Source organism: Ascoidea rubescens, assembly GCF_001661345.1.
Source record: "Ascoidea rubescens DSM 1968 unplaced genomic scaffold ASCRUscaffold_6, whole genome shotgun sequence".
NCBI classification, from domain to species: domain Eukaryota; kingdom Fungi; phylum Ascomycota; class Saccharomycetes; order Ascoideales; family Ascoideaceae; genus Ascoidea; species Ascoidea rubescens.
In genome coordinates, this window is record NW_017962918.1 from 891051 (window position 1) to 913785 (window position 22735).

Sequence of the window (22735 nt, forward strand, 5' to 3'; positions counted from 1 at the left end):
GCCGTTTTTTTATAAAAAATTTCTCTATACCGGTTCTTGATAGCAAGGATCTTTTGAGCTTAATTTACAGAAATAAGCCAAAAAGAAAAAGAAGTGGAAATAGCCAATAAAAAAGAAAAAGAGAAGGAAAACAAAATATGAATAGGACATTTTTTGTAACAAGTGGTGGACCCAGCATTATTTTTTTATGAATTGAGTAAAAAAGATGAATTGGGATTCTAAATAATGAATAGCATTTGATTTGATCATTTTGGATCACTTTTTTGCTTATTTGTCACTTCTTCTTGCTTATGATCAAATTGACCAGCCATTGCTCATAACACGCAGTATTCCATTTTGAAATTTTATTCTAGAATGTGACTCAGTGATTTTTTTGATTTTGTTTTCAAATTATTTTTTAAATTGAAATAAAACCCAAAACAAAATTTTAAAACAAAAAAAACAAAAAAACAAAAATCAAAAAAATCAAAAACAAATAAAGAAAAACCACTCATTTTTCAGTTTGATTGAAACTCAATTCAATAATAAGAGAAACGAGTGAAAGCGAATGAAAAGGATCAAATAAGTAGCGAACCAGTTAAATTGGACTGTTTATTTATATAATTAATCGATTGAAATTGTTGATAACATTTATAGAAGTAACGGAAATATGTAAACATGTAAATATGTGAATTGAAAATATGTAAATAACACAGCAGGTAGTGACTAAAAATGAATTATCCGTGGTTGATTAGGATAAAAGGGGAATGATTGTGTGGAAGATAAACACCAATGAAAATAAATAAATTAGTAATTGCCAGTAAACGACCAGAGAGACAAAATTATTAGAGATGAATTAAATTAGAAATAAAATATACAATTTTTTGATTTTTTTTGTAATTTGATGATTTAATTGAATTTAAATTATTGGTTGCAATTTGATTAGAAAAGTCAGTATGAAATGAAAACTCTTTTTGGTTTATTTGTGATTTTTATTTTAATAGGTGAAACAGAGAGGTAATGTTACTTTAAGCTTTTTGCTGAAAATGAGGGTTTACAGTACTAGTTTTCCGATTAACCACTAATCAGAAATTGAGAAAACTAAAAAAAAATACAAAAAAAATAAAAGAAAAAAGAATAAAAAGAATGTCCAGATCGAAACAATTGATCATATAGCTCAATGGCCAATGATAACGCCATTATTGAAGCCTATTCAATTGAGTTTGTAAATCAAATAAACTTGTGTTAAAACAAAACTCTTTTTTCAAGAAATAGCGATTGAAAAAGCGATTGCAGTATTATTGAATTATTTTTTAGATTTTTGAGAAATGTGATATCTGAAATATGTTTCATTATCATGGTACATGTTTGTTTTGAATTAAATATTATCAACAAAAAAATAAACAGCAAAGGACAGACAATAGCAGAGCACAATGCTCAATGTTGCTGCAGCTATTGGTCTCTTTTGCTACAAAACACATGAAAAAGCACAAAATTGAACAAGAAAAAACCATGACGAAAGGGACAAAGCAAGCAACCTACCAAGACACCACAAGAGGCTCGCTGATCAGGCAATTGGAGGACAGAACAGCTCTGTTTCAAGCCAAAGCGACAGAACAACAGCAAGATGTTTGATCTGGGGAAGTTGTGGAAAAAAAACACGCACCAAAGCGAGACAGAAGCACTTCGGGGACACAACGGAAACGGAACGCGGTCAGGACAGAAATGCACCGTTTGGCGCGACACAGACCCACATAACTGGTTCACTACCGCTGTTCTGGGCTCAAAAAAGCAGCAGAAAAACAAGGAAAAAAGAAAAAAAGAGCGCCCGCAGACCAGCACGGTGGGGCTCTGCTGTTCTGCAGAGGAGCCCGCTCAGCGGCGGGCCCGCTTGGAGGCGGCGGGCGACGGGCAATAGGCGCTGTGTGATACCTCTTCTATTCGGATGCAGCTGACTAGCATGCACAGAACTCTGGAGGGCTGCACGCGCAGAAGGTGAGTTTGGCCCTGAAAGCAGGAAATAGAAGGTGCAGCAGTGCGGCGCGGTCTGTCTCGAACGTTAAGCGCCGATTAGGTTGGATGATTGACTAATTACGTTTGAATTAAGTAGTTATAAAGGTATTAAAGCCATATAAGGTTTAGAGTTTCTACTTTTTGGAATTTTGGTTTGAGTAAACCTTAAATGTAAACTCCCAGAATCATACACAAAATTAAGAATCTTAACAAAATCAAAAACAATTTTAAATCAAATAGAAAAAGTGGATGACTTAGCCTGTTATAGTCATAGCTTTTTATTGATTTTTTTCTGTTTTTTTTTTAATTTAATGTTTTTTTATGTTTCTTATGTTTTTTTCTTTGGATGATTTTCTTTTTTTATAACTCCCTGAGAATTTTAAATTCAATTCCTATTTTAAAATTGAATTTCCTCAAATTCTTGAGCAAAATTTTATCAATTGCAATAAATCAAATATATATAAATGGTCTTTATCTTCTCTTTTTTTTCTAAAAGAATTTTTCTTACTTCTTAAAAATTTTTAATATCTTATTTCAACTCAATCAGCTTATCAATTACACTTCATCCCACTGTTATTACTTTATACGTTTTTTTTGATCATAGTAACCACTTATAGATCACTTCCAATTCTATTAGTTTTATTACCTATTTCTCATATATAATGTATTCAATAATACAAAATCAAGACCACAATCAAATTCAGTGTCAATTACAATCTCAACCAAGAATCATTCATTCCACTGGTATCTTAACACCTCAAATGAATCATACCCAATTAGCTACCACTAGTACTCCTTCTAATCAATTACCTTCCTCCTCTTCTACCACTACTTCTAATTCGTCTCCAATGATTAGAAACTCAAAGTTATCTTTTGCTAAATCCGAATCCTCAATTCCTTCACCACCATTATCTCCATACCAAAAACATGTAGATTTAGTCAAAAGTAATAATATAATTGATTCAGGTTTAAACCTCAAAAATTCTTTACTCAATTTAAGAAATCCAACCTCAGTAAATAAATTCAAAATTACCAAACCAACCCAAAAGAAAATTGCAAGCAATAGTAGCAATAATAACAAATTTATCAATAGCAATAGTATTAAAAATATCAGTAAAAAACTCGAGTTGGTAGAAAACTCAATTGATTATCAACATCTATACCTAACCAAAGAAGAATTTAAAATCAAAAATTTCAACAACTATTCTCTTCAAGTCAATTGTTGGAATAATATCAATTTTTCAAATTCTTACAGACAAAACTGTTTAGCCTTTTTAAATAAATACACTCAATTACAAAAAAGAGAAATTCAATCAAAGAAATCCAATTCCAATTTAAATTCAAGAAAATCAAATCAATCAAATTCTAGAAAAAGACAATCCACTAATAATCATCATAACTCCTCTTCTAACAATTCTACCAACAATTCCTTGAATATTGATTACAACAGTGATGCTTCAATAAGTTCATCTAAAAATTCAGCAAATCCAAATGATAGAGTTCGTACCAGAAGAGTCGTTAGACAAACTCCCTCCTACACTTTGGAAGATTTTAGTTCTCCAATTTCATCACCTCAAAAGAAGAGAAAGGCTAATCCAGTTAATAGACCTGAACATAAACAAATCGTTATTGATTGGGAATCCGTACCTGACTTTTGTCCTTCCTTATCTACATTACCAAATAATTCAAAATGTCTTAAAACTGAATGGAAAGGACAGCCAATGAATATTGATAACGATCCTTTAATCAACAAGTTACATCCAGCAGAGGTTGTCCTAGCTTCTATATTAAGATTGCCTTGCAATCTTTATTTAGATTCTAAAAGAAGATTATTTGCCGAAAAGGTTTGCAGATTGAAAAAGGGATTATTATTCAGAAGAACTGATGCTCAAAAAGCATGTAGAATTGATGTCAACAAAGCCAGTAGATTATTTGCTGCTTATGAGAAAATAGGTTGGTTAGAAGATTCCAATTTCAAACAATATTTATAAAATTTCTAATCAATCAAACAACAAATAACTCTCATCATTACCATCTGTTAATTACCAATATTAATCACTATTTTCATCATCATTTCAACTATCATTGTTATTATATTATCTACTATAGATTTTAATAATCCTTTTTCATCATTTACAATTGTCATCATTTTTACCTTTTACATTATCCTATGTTTTTATCATCAGTGTACACTTTAACTTCTGTCTGTTAACAAGTTTTAATTACTAATTACTACAATTAAATTTTTTTTATTCTACTGTCTTTTTGTTATTTTATTTTGATTATTAATCATTTTATGGTCATTGGGTTTGGTTTTAATCTTAATTTTACTTTTAATTTTAAAAATATCTTATTTATTTATATTTATATTTATATATATATTCTTTTATTGTCTAGTGTGTTTTTGTGTGTTTTGTGTTAATGTTTTTACTTCAATTTACTTTTACTGTTTTGTGAAATATCTCTTTTTAATTTCTTTCCTTTTTTTCTTTTCCCTTTTTACAATTATAATCGATTTGGTTTTAAGATTATGGAAAACAGCAAAAGACAAAAATAAAAGAACAAAAAAGAACGTGCAAAGAAAAGGATAAAAGCAATGGAATTATGTGACGAATTTTTGATTTAAACTGTTGTTTTTTCCTTCAATTTGCTGTATTTCTTTTTACTTGCTTTTCTTTATTGTTTTAATCTTGCTGGTTTTCTGTTCCTTTTTAATTTTGTATCATTACTTTCCTCTTCACTTTCATTCTTTTCTATTAACCTGTGTTTATTTATAATTGCATTTTTATCTTTAATATATACCCACATTACAATTACTATTATAACTACTATTTGAGCTGCTACTATTTGAACTGTCATTGAATTGCAATTACAATTACAATCAGCAGTACAATTACAAGTACAATTTACGATTTGAAACGCAGTAAACCTAGTAGAAGATACAAAGCTGGAGGAAATAAGGATAAACCCACAAGAGCTTGATGGAAATGAGACTTCTCATGATCTCTCATGGAACTATCCCATAGTCTATTTCCATAGTCTGTCTCATGAAACTGCTCTTCCTTCTTTACAGCCTTTGCCTGTTTTGACGAAATGTACACAGAAACCAGCGAGAATATCCCAGACCTGCTCTACTCGGATTCGAAACTGGTCTATTTTCGTCGGCCTCAATTGACGATTCTCAGCTCTTGGCGCTGAACTCTTTTTGGCCCAATTTACGAGGAAGGAGTCCCTATAGCACGGGTGAGTGCTTGAGGGATACTGTCCCGCTGTAAGAGGTTCCGGTTTGCTGGCTAAATTCCGCTTAGTGCGTGAAGACACGCGAAAACGGGACTGTGATACAAAGACTGGGTATTAAATGCTGGATATTTGAATGCTCTGAATGTAGTTTGGAGATTGTGGACAATAGACTGGAACTGTCGATTGATCGCTGATATGTTGATATGTTCGTAACCTACTGGCAAGTAGCAAGAGGGAGTAAGGAAAGCTAGTCTGGAAGGCCTACACTGGGTCTGCTGGACACTGATTAGGTTTGAGGAAACACTCTTATTCAAATAACTGTATTCCCACTCTATTCCCATTTCTGTTTTTTATTCAATTATCCTATGTGAAGACTACTTTTTATGGGTTTTAATTTGAGTTTTCTTACCTCTTATTTGAAATTGTTTGGAATTGTTTGAATTTCTTTTCTTTTTCTTCATTTTTCCTCGTTTTTTTTCATTCTTTTGTTTTTCCATTCTCTTTCTTTGTTTTTGTTTAAATCATTCAACTCAATTGAATTAATTGCTTTTTGAAAGACACCAAATAGTTGAAACAAATTTATGTTCATTGATCGTGTCTTTCTGCCTTTCTGTTGTTTTAATCAATGCAATTGCACTTGAAAATCATCTAATATGATCATGTTTTATCCTTTTGTCAATTTCTAACAGAATTGAACTATTTTTATAACTGTCATTTAGTACCATTGATCTGTATTATATAATTAAATATTTTTTGTTTTACAGAGGAATAATAAATAGTAAATAAATAAAGAAATTAGTGAAAACAAAATACAATTCAGGATTAAAAATAAAAATAATTTATGTTGATATGATATAACACAAATGCGATTTACTTTTATTAGCAGTATTATATTTTTAATTCCAATTATACTGTAATCCTATACATTGTTTGTTGCGATAATAAATCCATAAAAAAAGAAAAATAATAGACTATCAGCCTTCAATCAATTCAAGTTCAGTAGCAGTACACATAACTTAATAAAAGTGAATAATTTCAATTTTAATTTTAATCTTACTTTTATTTTCACTTTTTACATTTTATCCAGAGAAAAATTTTTGTGTTTTTAAAAACAAACAGAGAATTTAATCATTAAACAGTGATGATTAATTGTACAACAAAAATGAATAAAATGCCACAGATTAAGCAATTAAACTGAGATCAATTAAGATGATGCAAAAAAAAATGATTACAATCATCATAATGATCAAAATTCAATTCAAATCAACTAATCTCGATTATCCTCAATTCATCTCAAGCTGGATGGATTGAGATAAATTAATTTGATCTATTAGTATTTATTGAGTTTAGCAAAAAAAAAGGAAAAAAACTTTTGATAAATTTGAATATTCCAGTATTCCAATACTCCAATTATCTGAATATGAATATCCTCCGGAATCCAATTCTTTTTTTTCTCTTTTTTTCTCATTAAATTTTAAATTTCTAACAAATTTTATAAAAAAAACAATTGATCTTCGATATACATTATGATTTTGAACGAATTATCATCAAGATAATCTTTTAATGTGTTAAGAGCAAAACGGGTTTCCTTACTACAAACTAAAAAGAAAAGGAAAAAAAAAATGCTCGCTAATAGTGATAGCAATTTTCATTTTCAAGTAATGGCCAAACTATTTTGTTATTAGGCACTAATATATAAAAAAATAATAGAAAAAAAAACACCTTTGCACTTTTATTTGCTGAAAACTTGTTTAAACAAGTTTGAACAAGTTTGAACAAGTTTGAACAAGTTTGAACAGGTATTAACAATTTTGAACTGATTTGAAGTCTGAACAGGTTTAAACAGGTTTGAACAGGTTTGGTTATATGTTTCAAGCATAACTAAACAGAATTATCTCAAATATTTTCTTCAAACCACTTTCTTAAAACAATAAAATGTAATATTAAATAACCCAGTCCTATTTTACAATAATTTTGTTTTTCTGGATATTCTTTTGCAATTCTTGCAATTCTTATTTGATTGTTGATTATTTAAAATTATTTATATTTGTCCTATTTGTAATAAATAATAATAATCTGCTTCTTGATGGTTTATTATCATTCAAAAACATTTCAAGTCTGGCAGCTTTGCTGTAGATCATGGATTTTGATGAATATGATGATGAGTTTAAAATAATTATTATATATTATCGTAATTTGAATGTTTGAAACGTTCAAACACTGAGAATTATGTAATCACTTTGTTGTTTCAAACATCAATCTTCAATCAATCACATCAAAAAACATTTACATCTGTTTAATTGTTAACCAAAATTTAGTGAATTTTTAATTAAATTATAAATTCAACTTAGCCTCTCGACTAATACAGTTTCAAATGCAAAATTTGGTTTTGATCTGGATTAAGATAATTGCAAAAATTATTTGAATCATGGTCTACCTACGTCATTTTCATTTATCTTTTAACTTCAAAAAGAATCTTTAACTGAAAAAAACAAATTAAAATAATTAAGAGTAATGGATCCTTTGACGGCTTTCCAGTTAATAAGAGGTCTGTTTTAATGGGCTTTTAGTTTATTTTCTCCTTTTTTACATAATTATTGTGTAAAAGTGATCAATCGTTTTTTTAGATTTTTCCATGTTTTTTTTTTACTTGTTTTGTTTTCTTAAAATGTTTTTTTCTAATTTAATTTAATTTAATTTAATTTAGGGTAAAATTAATTGGTTGATCTAATTGACTAGACACTTCGTAGATACCAATTTAAAATTTGGGATCCTTATTCGTAATTTAAACAATATTCCAGATTTCTGATTCAACGACCTTGATTTCATTACTAATTTGAATTTTCCATCTTATGCTAATGTTGCTTGAACACAATAGGGATCAAATCATATTCCAGACTCTGGAACCTGAAAACTTTTCTCACATATAGATTAAATTCTACTCTTCCCAATTCTAATTCAATTCAAAAAAATTGTTTCATTCATTTATATTTATTCTTTTCATCTACAGAGACCTGAATTATGATCCCATTAGAATTGCCAATTTGGAAGACCACATTTCATAATTGGTAAACTCCATTGAATAATCGGCAATTCTTATAAAATAATGAACATAAAAACAAAATTTCTACAAAAAAAGAATAGATTCGAACAAGACTTCACACGAATATAAATGATCAGGAACCGATTATTATTAGTAAATAAATCAACTATTTTTTTTTATTTTTTAATTCAAAACCAGATCACTCGACCTGAGAAAATATGGTCTTAGAGACTGAGTTGGATTATGTCGTTTTCCTGCCGATTTTTTCTCGCGTGAACAGTTTCGACCAATCGAAACACGACGTGTATTTCTCGATACGGAATATAACATGATAAGAGCCACAAACCCAAAACAGAAGCAACCCAGGGAGGCGGCGACAGGAATGCACGTGCAAAATTTTTTAAAGTGAAAAATTTATGGTGCAGATCAGGGAATGGAGAAAGGGCTGGAGGTTAGAGCATTGCACAGAGATACAGAGGACAATGTCGACGAGAAAGTGGGTGGATAAGAAAACTGCAAAGACTTTTGCTGTGGTTCACAGGTCCCATGAGGACCCCGAGTATTTTAACGACGAGGCTCCACCAAACGTGCTTGTTGAGGTGAAGAAGTACTCGACAAAATCTATTCCAAGATCAAAAATAAAAACTCAGAAGGATTTGGAAGGTGAATTGAAACATGACATAGAGAGTGGAAAGATAAGAAGCAACGAAGGACAGGCTGCGTTGTTTGGTATAACCTACGACGACTCGAAGTACGATTACATGCAGCATTTGAAACCAATTGGTGGTACTTCTGACAATCTCAATAATGTTGATCCAGACATAGAGGAAACTCAATCTTATTTCATTCCTTCAAAGAAGAAAAATAACAGTACTGAAAACTCCAATAAGAAAAAGAAAACCAGTCTCACTTTTAAAGAGGATCTACAACTACCGAAAGAATTATTTGCTTCAGAGAAAACAGTCAAATTATCTTATCAAGCCTTTCAAAATGTTCCTGACGATATTAAAGGTTTCAAACCGGATATGAATCCCGATTTGAGGGAAGTATTGGAGGCTTTGACCGATGAAGAATTTATAGATGAAAAAGACGATGATCTATTTAACGACTTATTGAAATCTGGTCAAAAAGACAACTCTGAAGATGATTATAATGATTATGACGATTATGATTACGATGATTATGATGACTTAAACTATGATGACTATGATTCCGACCGTTTCAAAAAAAAAGACGATCAAGGCTGGGAAGCAGATTTTAGAAAATATAAACAGTTTGAAGACAAAAAACCGAAAAATAATTGGGACTCTGATGATGATTTTAATTCAGAAGATGATGAATTGGGCGAGACTGATTTCAATTCAACTGCTATGAAGTTAGAAAAAGCTAAACAATTAGCTCAACCAAATAATACAAGTCTGATAAGCCAAAATCTAAAGTCGATTGATCATGACGAGAATGACAAAATTAATGACTTACCTGATATAAGTAATCTTAACTTGAAGTCAAATCAAAATCAAAAAAAATCAAAGAAAAACAAAGAAAGAAGAAAGAAAGGCGCAATGACTGATACTTCTACTTTCTCAATGTCCTCATCCGCATTATTTAGAACTGATGGTTTAACTTTATTGGATGAGAGATTTGAAAAAGTATCAAGGGATTATGAAGAAGAAGACGAAGATGATTACAAGCCATTTGATATGTCAAAGCAAACTCCAGGATTCGAAGATATGTTGGTAGATTTTCTTGATAATTATGAAATTGAAGGTAAAAAATTAGTTAAAAAAGATGATGATATTGAAAAATATAGAAATGCTGCTAAATTAGTTAGTAGAAGTCAAAAGAAAAAAAACAATCGATTAAAAACCTTTGAATATTAAAAATAATTATATTTATTTCCTTTATAGTGTAATATAAATTACAATTATCAATATCAATTATCAATATAATATAACATAAAAAAAAATAATAAAAATAAAATAATTACACAAAAGTAATCAAAAATAATTAAAAATAATTAAGAATGTAATTCAAATTCAAATTCAAATTCAAATTCAAATTAAAAAATAGTGAAAATAATGAAAATAATAACTGATCTATGGTTTACATCTACCGGTAAATCTAGGATAAAGAGAACAATCTCTAACGGTGAATCTGTTACATAACCAAGCTAAAATTCTTTCAGTACCTAAACCATAACCACCATGAGGGCTAGTACCGTATTTTCTTTGATCAATAAACCAATAGTAAGCTTCAGGACTAATTTTTTCTCTTTTGAAACCTGCTAATAATTCTTCAACAGAATCAATTCTCATAGAACCACCAGTAATTTCACCAACAGTCGGCATCAAGACGTCAACAGATTCAGTGACTCTGGGATCATCACTGCATTTTTTCATGTAAAATGATTTAATTTCAACTGGGAATCTTGTTAATAAAATTGGAACACCAATTGTATCTGTCATTTTTCTTTCAGCTGCTTCAGCGATATCATCACCAAATTTGAAATCTTCACCATCTTCGTTAAGAATTCCATTTTCATTAAGCCATTTAATAGCATCTTTATACTCCAATCTTTTAAATGGTAATTGAGGAGCAACAAAGCTTGGGTTTAATTGTTTAACTAAAGGACCAGCAATTGGGTCTTTTAAGACATAGTCAATTGATTTTACAATTAAGGTTTCAATATGAGATAATAAATCATTAAAGTCTAAGAAACATAATTCAGCTTCGATATGAGTATATTCACTGAGATGTCTTCTTGTATGAGATTTTTCAGCTCTAAAAGATTCCTGGATACAATAAACATCACCTAAAGCAGGTAAACAAGTTTCCAAATATAATTGAGAAGATTGAGTCAAGTAAGCATCTTCACCATAGTATTTCAAGGAGAACAAAGTTGAACCACCTTCGACTTGAGTTTGAACCATACATGGAGGTGTTACTTCGGTAAGACCTTCTTCAACGTAAACGGTTCTAATCGCTTTCAAAAAAGCAGCTCTAACTTTCATGACAGCACTAAGAGTTTCACCTCTTAACATCAAATGACGTTGATCTAATAGTAAGGAAGCATCAGCATTTTCTTGGACTTTGTTTGTAATTGAGTCATCGCCAGCTGGAGCTAATCCATAGACTTGATAAAAATCGGCTAATAATTCAACACCACCTGGAGCAGTTTTGCCTTCAGGCAATTTTTCAATTGTACCACTAATTGAGATTGTTGATTCAAGAGTTAATTGGGAAGTTTGATAGGCATTGGCTAAATCACCCTTAAGCAAACATTGAATGTAACCAGTACCATCTCTTAAGACAATAAAAGCTCTGTTTTTTTGTACACGTAATCTATGAATCCAACCGTTAAGTTGAACTCTTTTGTCAATATCCTTTGATACGTCTCTAATTTTAATTTTATGAGCTTTAGGTAAGGATTTGTCTTCTGTTATTGTGATATTCATTGATTCAAGAGACTTTGCTAATTCATCAGCTTCTTTTTTTTTCTTCTGTTCTTCAATTTGTTTTTGTTTTAACTGTTTTTTCTTAAGACCTTCAGCACCTTTTTTGGCCTTCTTGAGAGCACTTGGAGAAATTTCAGCAAACTCGGAGTCTTTTAAAATGTACAATTTGGCAAAAGACTCATCATTGAAGATGGCAAAAGCAGGAGTCTTGAATGGTTTGAGTTGAGATCCATCAGCCTTTGAAAGATCATCAACACCAGCATCGCTGATATAGTATGAGGACATTGTGCAGGAATAAAACAACGATTAGAGTGGAGTTCAATAAGAGAGAGAGAAAGTAAAAGAGGATTGAGTTTGCAAGAGAAAAAAACAATAGATGCGATTGCAACAGTGAAAGGACAATTGACTATTATATATTCGATATAGAAGACGTAATCAATATCTCACCATCAAAACAGTTCCCAGCTAAAAATAACAAGTTTCTAATCAAAAGATGAGTAATTTTTCACACTTTTCCATCCCACTAAAATGGAAGCCGGACCCAATGAAGCATATCCGGATAGGACCACGGTGATTCAAACCGCACCATCCGCACACATACATTTTGTAAGCAAACAGCGCGCGTCTGCTTGCATCCGATCCACGGAGAGACCGATGAGAGATAACGGACGACTCCTGCAACGGATGCGCGGAATGCTCTTTCATAAAATTTTTCATTTACTCACTGAAACAACTGGGGAATTATCTCAGATTGAAGAATATTGAGGAATTTGCTGATAAAAACTGTCTGAAAGAACCTCCAACGCCTTCTCCACTGCCTGTTCTTCTTCAAGTGATACTGCTCCACTGCTTTCTCGTTCTCCATGGCTCTTGAATCCTCTCTCGCTGCTCTCTCGTTGTTAGAGCCAATTCCTGCTGATGCGCAGTTGACCAAATCACTTGTCTTCAAAGATAAGAAAGGTAATTCTGTTGTCTTGTTGGCATTGTCTTCCACTAAAACAGACTCCAAAATCATCTCCAAGGCTGTCAAATTAAAGGATGTTCGTTTGGCCAACGAGGACTTTGTCTCCAAATCTTTTAACATTTCAACAAAAGAATTTTCAATCGCCAATTTGGCCTCAATTGAAGCTGCAACTAAAGAAAAGCTTAAAATTGTCATTGATTCCAACCTATCTAACTTGGACGATGCTTCTTCCTTAATTGTTCAGAACCAATCTACCAAATTGTTTATTTCAAAATCGGATTACATCGGTTATATCACCCAGTTGAATTTAGACTCAATTGTCGTTGATTTCAATGCTCCCAAGCCTCAGCAAGCTAAAGCTCAAGCTGCTAAATTAGAAGACGCCAAATTGATCGGTATAACTATTGATAAACACTTGGACTTTCCAGGTTGGTATTCCCAAGTCTTGACAAAGGGTGAAATGCTAGAATATTATGATGTCTCGGGTTGTTATATCATGAGACCTGCTTCCTATTCCATTTGGGAAACTATTCAAGATTACTTTAATGTTAGAATTAAAAAATTGGGTGTTAAGAATACTTATTTTCCAATGTTTGTTTCTTCAAGAGTCTTGGAAAAGGAAAAAGATCATATTGAAGGTTTTGCCCCCGAAGTTGCCTGGGTGACCAGAGCTGGTTCATCCGAACTAGAAGAGCCAATTGCTATCAGACCAACTTCAGAGACTGTCATGTATCCTTATTATGCCAAATGGATCAGATCTTATAGAGATTTGCCACTAAAACTAAATCAATGGAATTCTGTTGTTAGATGGGAATTCAAACATCCTCAACCCTTTTTAAGAACGAGAGAGTTTTTATGGCAAGAAGGTCATACTGCTCATTTAACATTTGATAGCGCAAATGAAGAAGTTTTAACTATTTTAGACTATTATGCAGGTATTTATGAAGAATTATTAGCTGTTCCTGTTATTAAAGGTAAAAAAACTGAAAAGGAAAAATTTGCCGGTGGTCTATTTACGACCACTTGTGAAAGTTTTATTCCTGCAACTGGTAGAGGTATACAAGGTGCCACTTCTCATTGTCTTGGCCAGAATTTCTCTAAAATGTTTGGAATTCAAGTTGAAGACCCTTCAGGTTCTGATAAGCCAAAATTATATGTCTGGCAAAATTCTTGGGGTCTTTCAACCAGAGTTATCGGTGTCATGGTCATGATCCATTCCGATAATAAAGGTTTGGTCTTACCTCCAAGAGTAGCTTCAACCCAAGTTGTTATTATCCCAGTGGGTATAACTTCAAAGACCACCAAAGAAGAAGAAAATGCAATTTTGGATGGTGCTAAAAAAATTGAATCCGAATTATTAAAAGCTGGTATTTTAGCTACTGGTGATTACCGTGATAACTATTCGCCTGGTTGGAAATTCTCGAATTGGGAATTAAAGGGTGTTCCAATAAGATTAGAATTCGGTCCAAAAGATCTTAAAAAAAATTCTGTCGTTGCAGTTAGAAGAGATACTTCAGCTAAATCCTTCATCAATATTGATGATTTAGAAACCAAAATTCCAGATCTTTTAAACACAATTCAACAAGATTTATATGACAGAGCTAAAGCTAAATTCGATTCTCACAGAATTATTTGCGACAAATGGGATGATTTCATTAAAGCCTTAGAGAGTCAAAATCTTATCTTAGCACCATGGTGCGGTGTTATGGAATGTGAAGAAGATATCAAAGATTCTTCTGCTAGAAAATCTGAAGAAGATGAAGGTGTTGAACATGATGACAAGGCTCCAAGTATGGGTGCCAAATCTCTTTGTATTCCATTTGATCAACCTGAATTAAAAGAAGGTCAAAAATGTGTTAGATGTGGCAAATTGGCTGTTAATTATACCATGTTTGGTCGTAGTTATTAAGCCTTTCTATATTATCTTGTTTTTTATTTTTATTTTTATTTTTATTTTTATTTTTATTTTTATTTTTATTTTTTTTTTTTATCAGTATTTATAATTTATAGTATATATACTACCTTCACAATGTTCACATTTTCTTCTTACTCAAATTTATGTTTTTTCTGATGATTTTCTTTTCTTTTTTTGCATACATTAATAAATTTTATAATTTTAGGCAAAGAAATAAACAAAGAACTATCATTATTTCCACAAATACAAAACAGTTATATCTGTTTCCGCAAAAAATTGCCTTTTAACCTCAGATAAAAACAACAGGAACGTTTCATTTACTAAATGGAATTCATTTAAGAGTGCAAAAATTTATGATATAAACTTAAGAAACACTGACAAAACTCTTCAACTAGCTCATTTTCTTCAATTCCAGCTATTCTCAAGCTATTCAACTTCCTTGAGGCTATTTCTTTTCTATTTCCAGAGTTATATTCATTTGTTAAGGATATTTCATTCATGATTTTAAAAATGATAAGTAAATGAACTTGTAACTGAGGTAATTTCAAATAATATTGAATTTTTTCGTCTTGCAAGATTTTTTGATAAACCGATTTATTGTTTGATATCTTTTCACAATTTTCCAAATACAATTGATCACTAGAGTTAATAGGACCATCAACTTTTTGCAACTCTTTTTTTATTTGGTTTCCACCAACTTTACTGTCTTCCAGATGAGTGTGGGCAGTGGATTTATAACACGCCAATGAGCAATATTCTATTTGACACTTTGGACATTTGTATTTTGAAATTTCTTTCGTACATATTTCGCACTTTGACTTGAAAATCATTCTAGATAATTATCTGTTGCTGTGTTTTATTGAGTATCTTCTATTTTATCCTATTTTATTTTCTATATTTTTATATTTTTTTTCTCCAACTTGATCAATTTTCAAAATAAGGTTGGATTAGTCAGCTAAGTAGTGCATATATACGGATAATGCATAGTATAGCATATATACAAGTTTTGTATATTTTCTTTTTTTGATTGTGTTCCACAGCAAAAACTCCATTTGCAAAGAGAAGCTGGAGCAAATATCAAAAATGTTGAAAGCAAATATCAAAAATATTAAGACCAAAATAAAAGACAACACAGAACTGGAAAACCCACAAGCAACCAATTCTTTAAAACAGTATAAATAGGGTTTATTAATTCACTACATATAATATTTCTTGTTGCCCAACATACTTCTTACTTCTCATTTACTATATTTTTTTTGGTCAGACACTAGCCTTTCTTATATTAAAATAAATCTATAAATATCATTAAGAAAAACAGACATAAGAACCAGAGTTTATTCAATTCTAAGCTTTATTATTAGTGCTGAAGTATTGATTTTTGTGTTAATTCATGAATATACGAACTTTAACTTCAAATCCAATCACCCCAAACACCCCGATCACTTTAATTCCTTCAATCAATTTTTAAATAAAAATTTACAGTAAATTTCAACTTTCATATTCCCATAACTAAAGAAATGGACTTCTAATTCGTTGGTTTTAATACTCCTAACTTTTCTCATATCCATCTCAATTCTGATTGTAGGTTTGAAATATATTGTTTTCAAAAAAAGACAGATCACAATCCAAAATGTTTTTGATATTAATGACACAATTGAAGATACTCAGGTATTGACTCAGACTGATGTAAAAAATGAAATCCAAAAACTATTGTTTAAATGGTGCAGCATCCCAAAAGGTTATCCAGAACAAAAAAAATTAGAGGAATCGGTAAATAAAATATCATCGACTTTTTTTGGGGTTCCACTATTGGCTATCATTGTACAGGAATCGTTGAAAAAGTATTTGGAAACAAATAATAGTACTTTTCCAATAATTAAACTGTCTAAATCAAGTAAACATTCAATTAATATTACCGGGGCAACCATTGATATAAAATTGTTTTGTGCTGAAGAATACAGTGTTGATCTTAAAGAAAATCTTTCTAGGTCTGTTGATTTTAAAGGAGAACTGGATTTAAATAATATTAATCTTGAATCCTTATGTAAAGTATTTTATTTAAGAAAATCTAGATTAAGGTACAATACTGAGGAATATTTCAAGAAAATAGCTCGCCAGTTGCATCATGAAAATGTTTTGTATAAGTCTTGGTCCCCATTTATGAGCCAATATAGCAATTACTTTGAATACCAATTCTCAGAAATACAAAAGAATATTATAGAAATTCAAAATGCAATAACTCACACAGTTGACCATAATGATGGAGAGTTTCATTTTGAAATGATTTTAAAAATGTATAATGATACATATAGAAAAATCAAAAATGATTATACATTATACACTGTTGAAGAGTTGTTCCATGTCCACAAGTTATTAGGTGGTTATAGTTATATATATTTTTTTGCTCCTTATATAAAGGCAGTTGAGTTACTCACACTAGAACCCACCATAAAACTCACAAAATTTAAAAGTTCCATCAATAATCTTCTGAAATTAATCACTAAAGATCAAAAAAAGCGTCTTTTAGAGATCGGATTTCGTTATTCAGAAGGAAAATTTAACTTCCATAGTGGTGCAAATTTTAGGCTATCAGATCTTTTAGGTTGGTAAGATTTGTGTGCAACATTGAATGAGTATGTATTATTCCTTTTAATTCTTAGCCATTCTATAGTTTGTCTATATATCTTTAAAAGATAATTTAATAAATAACATCGAATATCTGTGTTTTGCCAATTTGCAACAATTTATTGTGTGAAAAGAATTTGAATATTATTGTGGTTGAAATATTGTCACCAGTAGCAATTGTAGTAATTTTTTCCAGAAGATAACCAATTTATTTTCCAAGTTAAAATGGTCACTTCTACTCCCGTTGTGGTTATTTTCAATTCATTTAATTCCAATTTACTGATATTAAATAAACTACAATTAAAATATTCTTCAGAGAATAGATTAAGGATTTACTTTATAACTGCTAGAATAACCACAAGCCAGTGGGATTCCAAATTGACTTTGAGTAATATAAGTGTCATTTTGTTTAATTTCAGTTTTTGAGAAAGTGTCAAATCTTTCTAGAAATTTGATTCAATTAATCTCTGAAAATCTGAGCATCTTCTAAATTTAATATTCAGAGAGTTTGGAGTTCTCTTTTTCATACAACCCTTGTTATGAATCAATGGGGATCTCTAAAATAGATTCTTTCCCAAATTTTGCAGGCATATTCTTTAATGAAATCTGATATCTCAAACATTATAAACTCAATAAAACCAATCAAACAGATTTTGTTTTGAAGATATGTGCTTTTGTTTTATATCTTAAAATCAATGTAGTTATTTTTGGTTTAAATACATATCAACTTTAATTGTTTAACCACAACGGTTTTAAAAAAACTTAAAATTTGTCAATGAAACTCTCATGAATAAAGATTTTAGAGCTTTAAATCCTATGAAACCATGAGATCCTTATCACAGAATGAAAAAAATGTACAAAACATCTTTGAATTAAATAATGCTGATTTTCAGTTACCTATAGCTTGAGCAATGAGTGGACAGTGCTTTGAGGGCAATTTTCTCTGCTCTGTGCAATTGAAAAGTCATTGTATAGAAGCATCTCTATCTCACCAGCAATTCAGCATGCTATCCATAGCTCAGAACAAACAACAAAGAGTTGCACATAACTCAAAAGACTCAGAAAATGAGCAAAAACTACCAGAAATTTCTCTCCGGTCACGACTTCGAAACCGGAAAACGATACGTACACCGCAACTTCTGTCGTCTTCGAATGAAAAATCGCATCGCAAACAAAAAATCTTTGAGCTGTGTTTTGAAGAAAGCAGTCGATTTGCCTCTGGAAAGTGCTTCTCTCTTTGTTGCCTCTGTTTCCTTCTTTATAAACCTGAAAGGAACCTCTCTCATATCCAACAGCGATGAAGTTTTCAAATACTAATTCAATTAGTCCTCCCTCTGTCAACCAAACAATCTACAAAGATGATTGCACGTATTGCTTTCAAACTCCAGATTTGAAGGGTGGTTTAAACATTTGTCTCCATTGTTATAGATCTTTCTGTCCTTTGGATATTGGAGATGAATCCAATTCAAACCATGCTGCTTTGCATAATGCTCTAACTGGCCATAATTTATTTTTGAACTATACCGAGGTTTTTAAAAGAGACCAGATTGAATCAAATTCAAGTATAAACAAAGAGGAAAAAATTATTAAAATGGCTAAATTGGAAATTAAAGAAAAGAAAAAAACAGATCTCTTTAACTTTTATTATAACTTGCTTGATTTGGAAAATCAATCATCGATTGCATTAGATATCATTTTCAAAAACGATGTCCACTCTTTTAATTCATTTAATGGTTTGCCTCAGATTCTAATCGATACAGTCTTGGCTATATTAAACAGTAAGTCATCTTATTTAAACCAAGAAGTTGAATCATGGGAGCAAGAAATTAAAACTTGCAAACACTCCAGTTCAGAAATTGAGCAATTAAACATCAACAATCCCTCTATAAACTTGAAAAAGTGTGCATATTGCGATTTGAATGAAAATTTATGGTTATGTCTTTATTGTGGTTTTATTGGGTGTGGTAGACAACAATTTGGTGGATTAAAAGGTAATTCTCACGCTTTAAATCATTTCAATGAAACCAATCATCCAATTGCAATAAAACTAGGCTCTTTATCTTTAAAGGAAAACAAAGCTGATTGCTATTGTTATTCATGTAATGATGAAATCAAAGTTCCTGATTTATCAACATATCTTCTTAATTATGGTATCAACATTCAATCTTTGGATGATTTTAATATTAAAAAGGAAAAAACGTTAACTGAATTAAATATTGAACAAAATATAAAATGGAGTTTTAACATGACTTCAAATGATGGTCAATTGTTGAGACCATTATTTGGTGAATCTCTTACTGGTTTGAAAAATCTAGGTAATTCTTGTTATATCTCCTCAATAATTCAAGTTTTATTTGATTTGAAATGTTTCCAAGATTATTTCTATCAAAAGGATTTCCTAAATGTAAAGGATGCCATAAATGGCGATCAAGGATTAAATTTGCGAGTCCAGTTGATTAAAATTGCAAATGGTTTAATCTCTGGGAAATATTCTACACCAAATCTTGATACCCCTGATGATATAAAATTTCAAAGGGGAATTGCTTTAAATTCTTTTAAAAATTTAGTTGGGACACACAATAAGGATTTCAAATCAATGCAACAACAAGATGCTTTTGAATTTTTACTTTTTTTATTAGAAACAATAGAAAATTATTATTATTCAGATGACTTGGATTTAAATCCTACAAATGAAAATTTGATAGATAATTTCAAATTTGTATCTGAGTCCAAGTTGACTTGTTCAAACTGTCGTAAATACAAATTTATTAATGAGTTGACAAACTATTTATCTCTACCAATAAAGGATGAGTTGAAAGAAATAAGTAAAGAGAATAAAAAAATTTACAAAGACTATTCATTAATTGAGTCTTTAAACCAAGTTTTTTCAAACAAATCGCTTGATGTCGAGTTGAATTGTGAAAATTGTTTAAAGACGACATTTTTTAATAAGGAAGTAAAACTCAAGACGCTTCCAAATGTATTAGTTCTTAGTGCGCAAAGAGTTAAATTAGAGAATTGGGTTCCAATCAAAGTTGATGTTCCATTAATTTTACCAGAAGTTGTTAATTTAGGAAGCTATGTTTCGAAAATCGATGTATCGAAAGTTGATCCAAATGATTTATTGCCTACAAATGATGGAGAAGGAGATGTGGGTGATGAGTTTATTCCAAATGTTGAAGTTATGAATGCGTTGCTTAGTATGGGATTTCCAGAAAATCGATGTGTAAAGGCGTTGTACAATGTTGATAATTCAGGAAATCCAGACGATGCTATGAATTGGCTATTTGCTAATATGGATGATCCAAGTATTGATGAACCTGTTGTGATTAAGAAAAAGAGCAAGAATCAAGTAAAAGAGCCTAGTAGCGGCGATGTTTCATCACTTACGAATATGGGATTTGAAAAGAAAGTTGCAAGAAAGGCATTAATTTTGAATGAGTATAACATTGAACGAGCAGTGGATTGGTTATTCTCGAACCCAGAAGATGATGGGGTACTAGATGAAGTTTGCGATGGTGGTGGTAATAACAAATTGAAAAAGAGTACGAAACCGTCAATGAAAGAGGAAATTGAGGCTTTTGTTAAGGAGTTTAGTGAAGAGAAGAGTTCCGAGTATTATTTGAAGTCAGTTGTTTGTCATAAAGGAACATCAATTTATACTGGACATTATGTTTGCTTTGTTAGAAGAGAAATTGAGGGAAGAGAATCGTGGGTTTTATTTAACGATGAAAAGGTTGTTTTAGCGAACGATGAGAATAATTTGAGAGAGATCATGAACAATGGGTATTTATTTATATATGTTCGAAGAGAATGAATGTTAGTGAAAAGGAAAGAAAGAAAAGGAAAGAAAGAAATGAATAAAAGAATAAATAGGATAGATAAGTAAGAGTTAAGAAGAAGTGAAGGATGAAATAATTGTTTTAAAAAATATGGGCTTCAAAAGGGATAAAAGTTTTTCTTTATACATATACATATATATTATTGTAGTATTTTCTATGAATTGAGTGAATATATTTATAGTAATTGAATGAATATGTTTATAGTAAATGATTAATACTCCAAGTCTGCGAGTTTTGCCTTTTCTGTGTTGACTCTTTGTCTTCTTACTCTATTCCATAAAGTTACTTTATCATCTAGAATAAAGTCGAATAGGACTAGGGCCCAACTTTTGACCTTTGGTAAAGGCTCGTAGAATTCGTTTGCTATTTTGTTTAGTTCAAATAATTTTGACCAGGCAATGTAAGGAAAGTCGTGGTGTTCGTTATGCAAACCGACATTCCAGGCAAAGATATTAAGGATTCCGTAGTAGGAGTAAGTTTCTGGGGGCATTAAATCGTTTTTCTCAAAATGTTCAAAGTCGTAAAAACTTGGAGGTTGGAGAATATAATGTTCTGCAATGAAATGACCAGCCAAGGGTTGTAAAGAACCGGCTAAGAAGGAAGAGAAGATAAAGTATAGTAGAGAGTTTACGCCCCAGTATTTGAGCATAAGGAAATCGACAACAAGTTGGGAAATGAGGTTTAAGAGATGAATATAGGTGAAGGTTATGGATGTGATGCACATTGGTCTTAGAGCATAAAAGAATATTTGAAAGGTTGCGAAAAAGATCTTTCCCATGATGTTTGACAAGAAGATTGCTTCGAATCTTGTTGGAAGATCGGTGTCATATTTGTCGTCGCCCAAAAACTTGTGGTGCAATTGGTGGTATGGTTTGAAGGAAGCTGAGTAGGGGACACCTATGGGGAAGTTGGTGAAGATGGAGAATAGTTTGTTGTGCAATGGGGATTTGAAGCCTAGGTTGTGAGATAATTCGTGGATGGCCAAAAAGCAATTAGTGTTTGCAGTAGCACCAACAATGTAAGCTAAAAGGAAGAATTTCCAAGAAAAGAAAGAGGTGTTTCTCAAATAGTAGGCAATGGAAAATTGCAACGAAACCACACAGAAGACAATGTACTTTGTCAAGGGCTCAGGGCCCATTAGCTTTGATACCTGGGGATATTTTTTCAAGATTTGTTTTCTTCTTATGGCATGGGGCTCTTTGAAATTTGTCCAGTAGAAGTCGTTGAGATGCTTGATGTTGTCGGTGGTTGAAGGGTTTTCGACATGAATCTTCTGGTTGGATTCCTTGTGCAAGATTGTTGTCATTGTGAACAGAGGCCTGAGGTGGTGGAAAAAGAGAGGCAGAGAAGTTGCAAGAAGAGAAGAAGAAGAAGAAACAGCCAACGATACCAATACCCCAGAGCCTGTTCCACCCAACAATTCCTCTCTAAACGTCGACTGTTTTTATTCACGACGATTTTTCAGCCTTTTGGGATTTCCCAAACGGGCGAGCGAAACACCGCCGCAAGCCCCAACCAAAATGGAATCCCACACCCTCTCGAGAACGTCGGCGCATGCGCCACAGAGGCGGATTTCTGTGTGCTGATTGGCCCGTGCTCGTGGGGAGAAGGGGCGATTTGAGCGCTTCTTCTGCTGCTGCTTCTGCTTCTTCTGCTTCC

At 31.5% G+C, this 22735-nt stretch overlaps 8 protein-coding genes across 8 annotated transcripts; 5 read left to right on the forward strand and 3 right to left on the reverse strand.

The window, feature by feature from the left end:
* Nucleotides 1–3623: 3623 nt before the first annotated feature.
* On the forward strand, nt 3624–3983 carry ASCRUDRAFT_34499 (SWIRM domain-containing protein; the record flags this gene model as incomplete). The annotated part of the gene is made up of 1 exon (XM_020190526.1): nt 3624–3983. A coding segment is annotated over one exon (360 nt), but the record flags the coding sequence as incomplete, so codon positions are not given.
* Nucleotides 3984–8757: 4774 nt separating this feature from the next.
* On the forward strand, nt 8758–10155 carry LTV1 (ribosome biogenesis protein LTV1; the record flags this gene model as incomplete). Its single annotated transcript, XM_020190566.1, has 3 exons — nt 8758–9084; nt 9166–9650; nt 9822–10155. 3 exons carry the CDS (start codon nt 8758–8760, stop codon nt 10153–10155), a joined length of 1146 nt encoding a protein of 381 aa, XP_020047554.1.
* Nucleotides 10156–10210: 55 nt separating this feature from the next.
* Nucleotides 10211–12190, reverse strand: DED81 (asparagine--tRNA ligase DED81). Its single transcript, XM_020193279.1, has one exon. It carries the CDS (start codon nt 12013–12015, stop codon nt 10372–10374), a length of 1644 nt encoding a protein of 547 aa, XP_020047555.1. The 5' UTR covers nt 12016–12190; the 3' UTR covers nt 10211–10371.
* Nucleotides 12191–12593: 403 nt separating this feature from the next.
* Nucleotides 12594–14603, forward strand: ASCRUDRAFT_34809 (proline--tRNA ligase; the record flags this gene model as incomplete). Its single annotated transcript, XM_020190549.1, has 1 exon — nt 12594–14603. One exon carries the CDS (start codon nt 12594–12596, stop codon nt 14601–14603), a length of 2010 nt encoding a protein of 669 aa, XP_020047556.1.
* A 113-nt stretch (nt 14604–14716) lies between these two features.
* On the reverse strand, nt 14717–15445 carry HIT1 (Hit1p). The gene has a single exon (XM_020193280.1). It carries the CDS (start codon nt 15437–15439, stop codon nt 14945–14947), a length of 495 nt encoding a protein of 164 aa, XP_020047557.1. The 5' UTR covers nt 15440–15445; the 3' UTR covers nt 14717–14944.
* Nucleotides 15446–15692: 247 nt separating this feature from the next.
* On the forward strand, nt 15693–17219 carry ASCRUDRAFT_8182 (uncharacterized protein; the record flags this gene model as incomplete). The annotated part of the gene is made up of 2 exons (XM_020194665.1): nt 15693–15781; nt 16223–17219. The coding sequence occupies 2 exons, from the start codon at nt 15693–15695 to the stop codon at nt 17217–17219; spliced, it is 1086 nt and encodes a 361-aa protein (XP_020047558.1).
* A 1221-nt stretch (nt 17220–18440) lies between these two features.
* UBP14 (ubiquitin-specific protease UBP14) lies at nt 18441–21298 on the forward strand. Its single transcript, XM_020193281.1, has one exon. It carries the CDS (start codon nt 18532–18534, stop codon nt 21049–21051), a length of 2520 nt encoding a protein of 839 aa, XP_020047559.1. The 5' UTR covers nt 18441–18531; the 3' UTR covers nt 21052–21298.
* On the reverse strand, nt 21170–22506 carry ASCRUDRAFT_147878 (sphingolipid delta(4)-desaturase family protein). The gene has a single exon (XM_020189255.1). The coding sequence runs from the start codon at nt 22380–22382 to the stop codon at nt 21288–21290; it is 1095 nt and encodes a 364-aa protein (XP_020047560.1). The 5' UTR covers nt 22383–22506; the 3' UTR covers nt 21170–21287.
* Between the last annotated feature and the right edge of the window lie 229 nt (nt 22507–22735).

Coding starts and splice junctions, on each gene's coding strand:
- UBP14 (XM_020193281.1), top strand. CDS start 18,532: ATGAAGTTTTCAAATACTAATTCAATTAGTCCTCCCTCTGTCAACCAA.
- DED81 (XM_020193279.1), bottom strand. CDS start 12,015: ATGTCCTCATACTATATCAGCGATGCTGGTGTTGATGATCTTTCAAAG.
- ASCRUDRAFT_147878 (XM_020189255.1), bottom strand. CDS start 22,382: ATGACAACAATCTTGCACAAGGAATCCAACCAGAAGATTCATGTCGAA.
- HIT1 (XM_020193280.1), bottom strand. CDS start 15,439: ATGATTTTCAAGTCAAAGTGCGAAATATGTACGAAAGAAATTTCAAAA.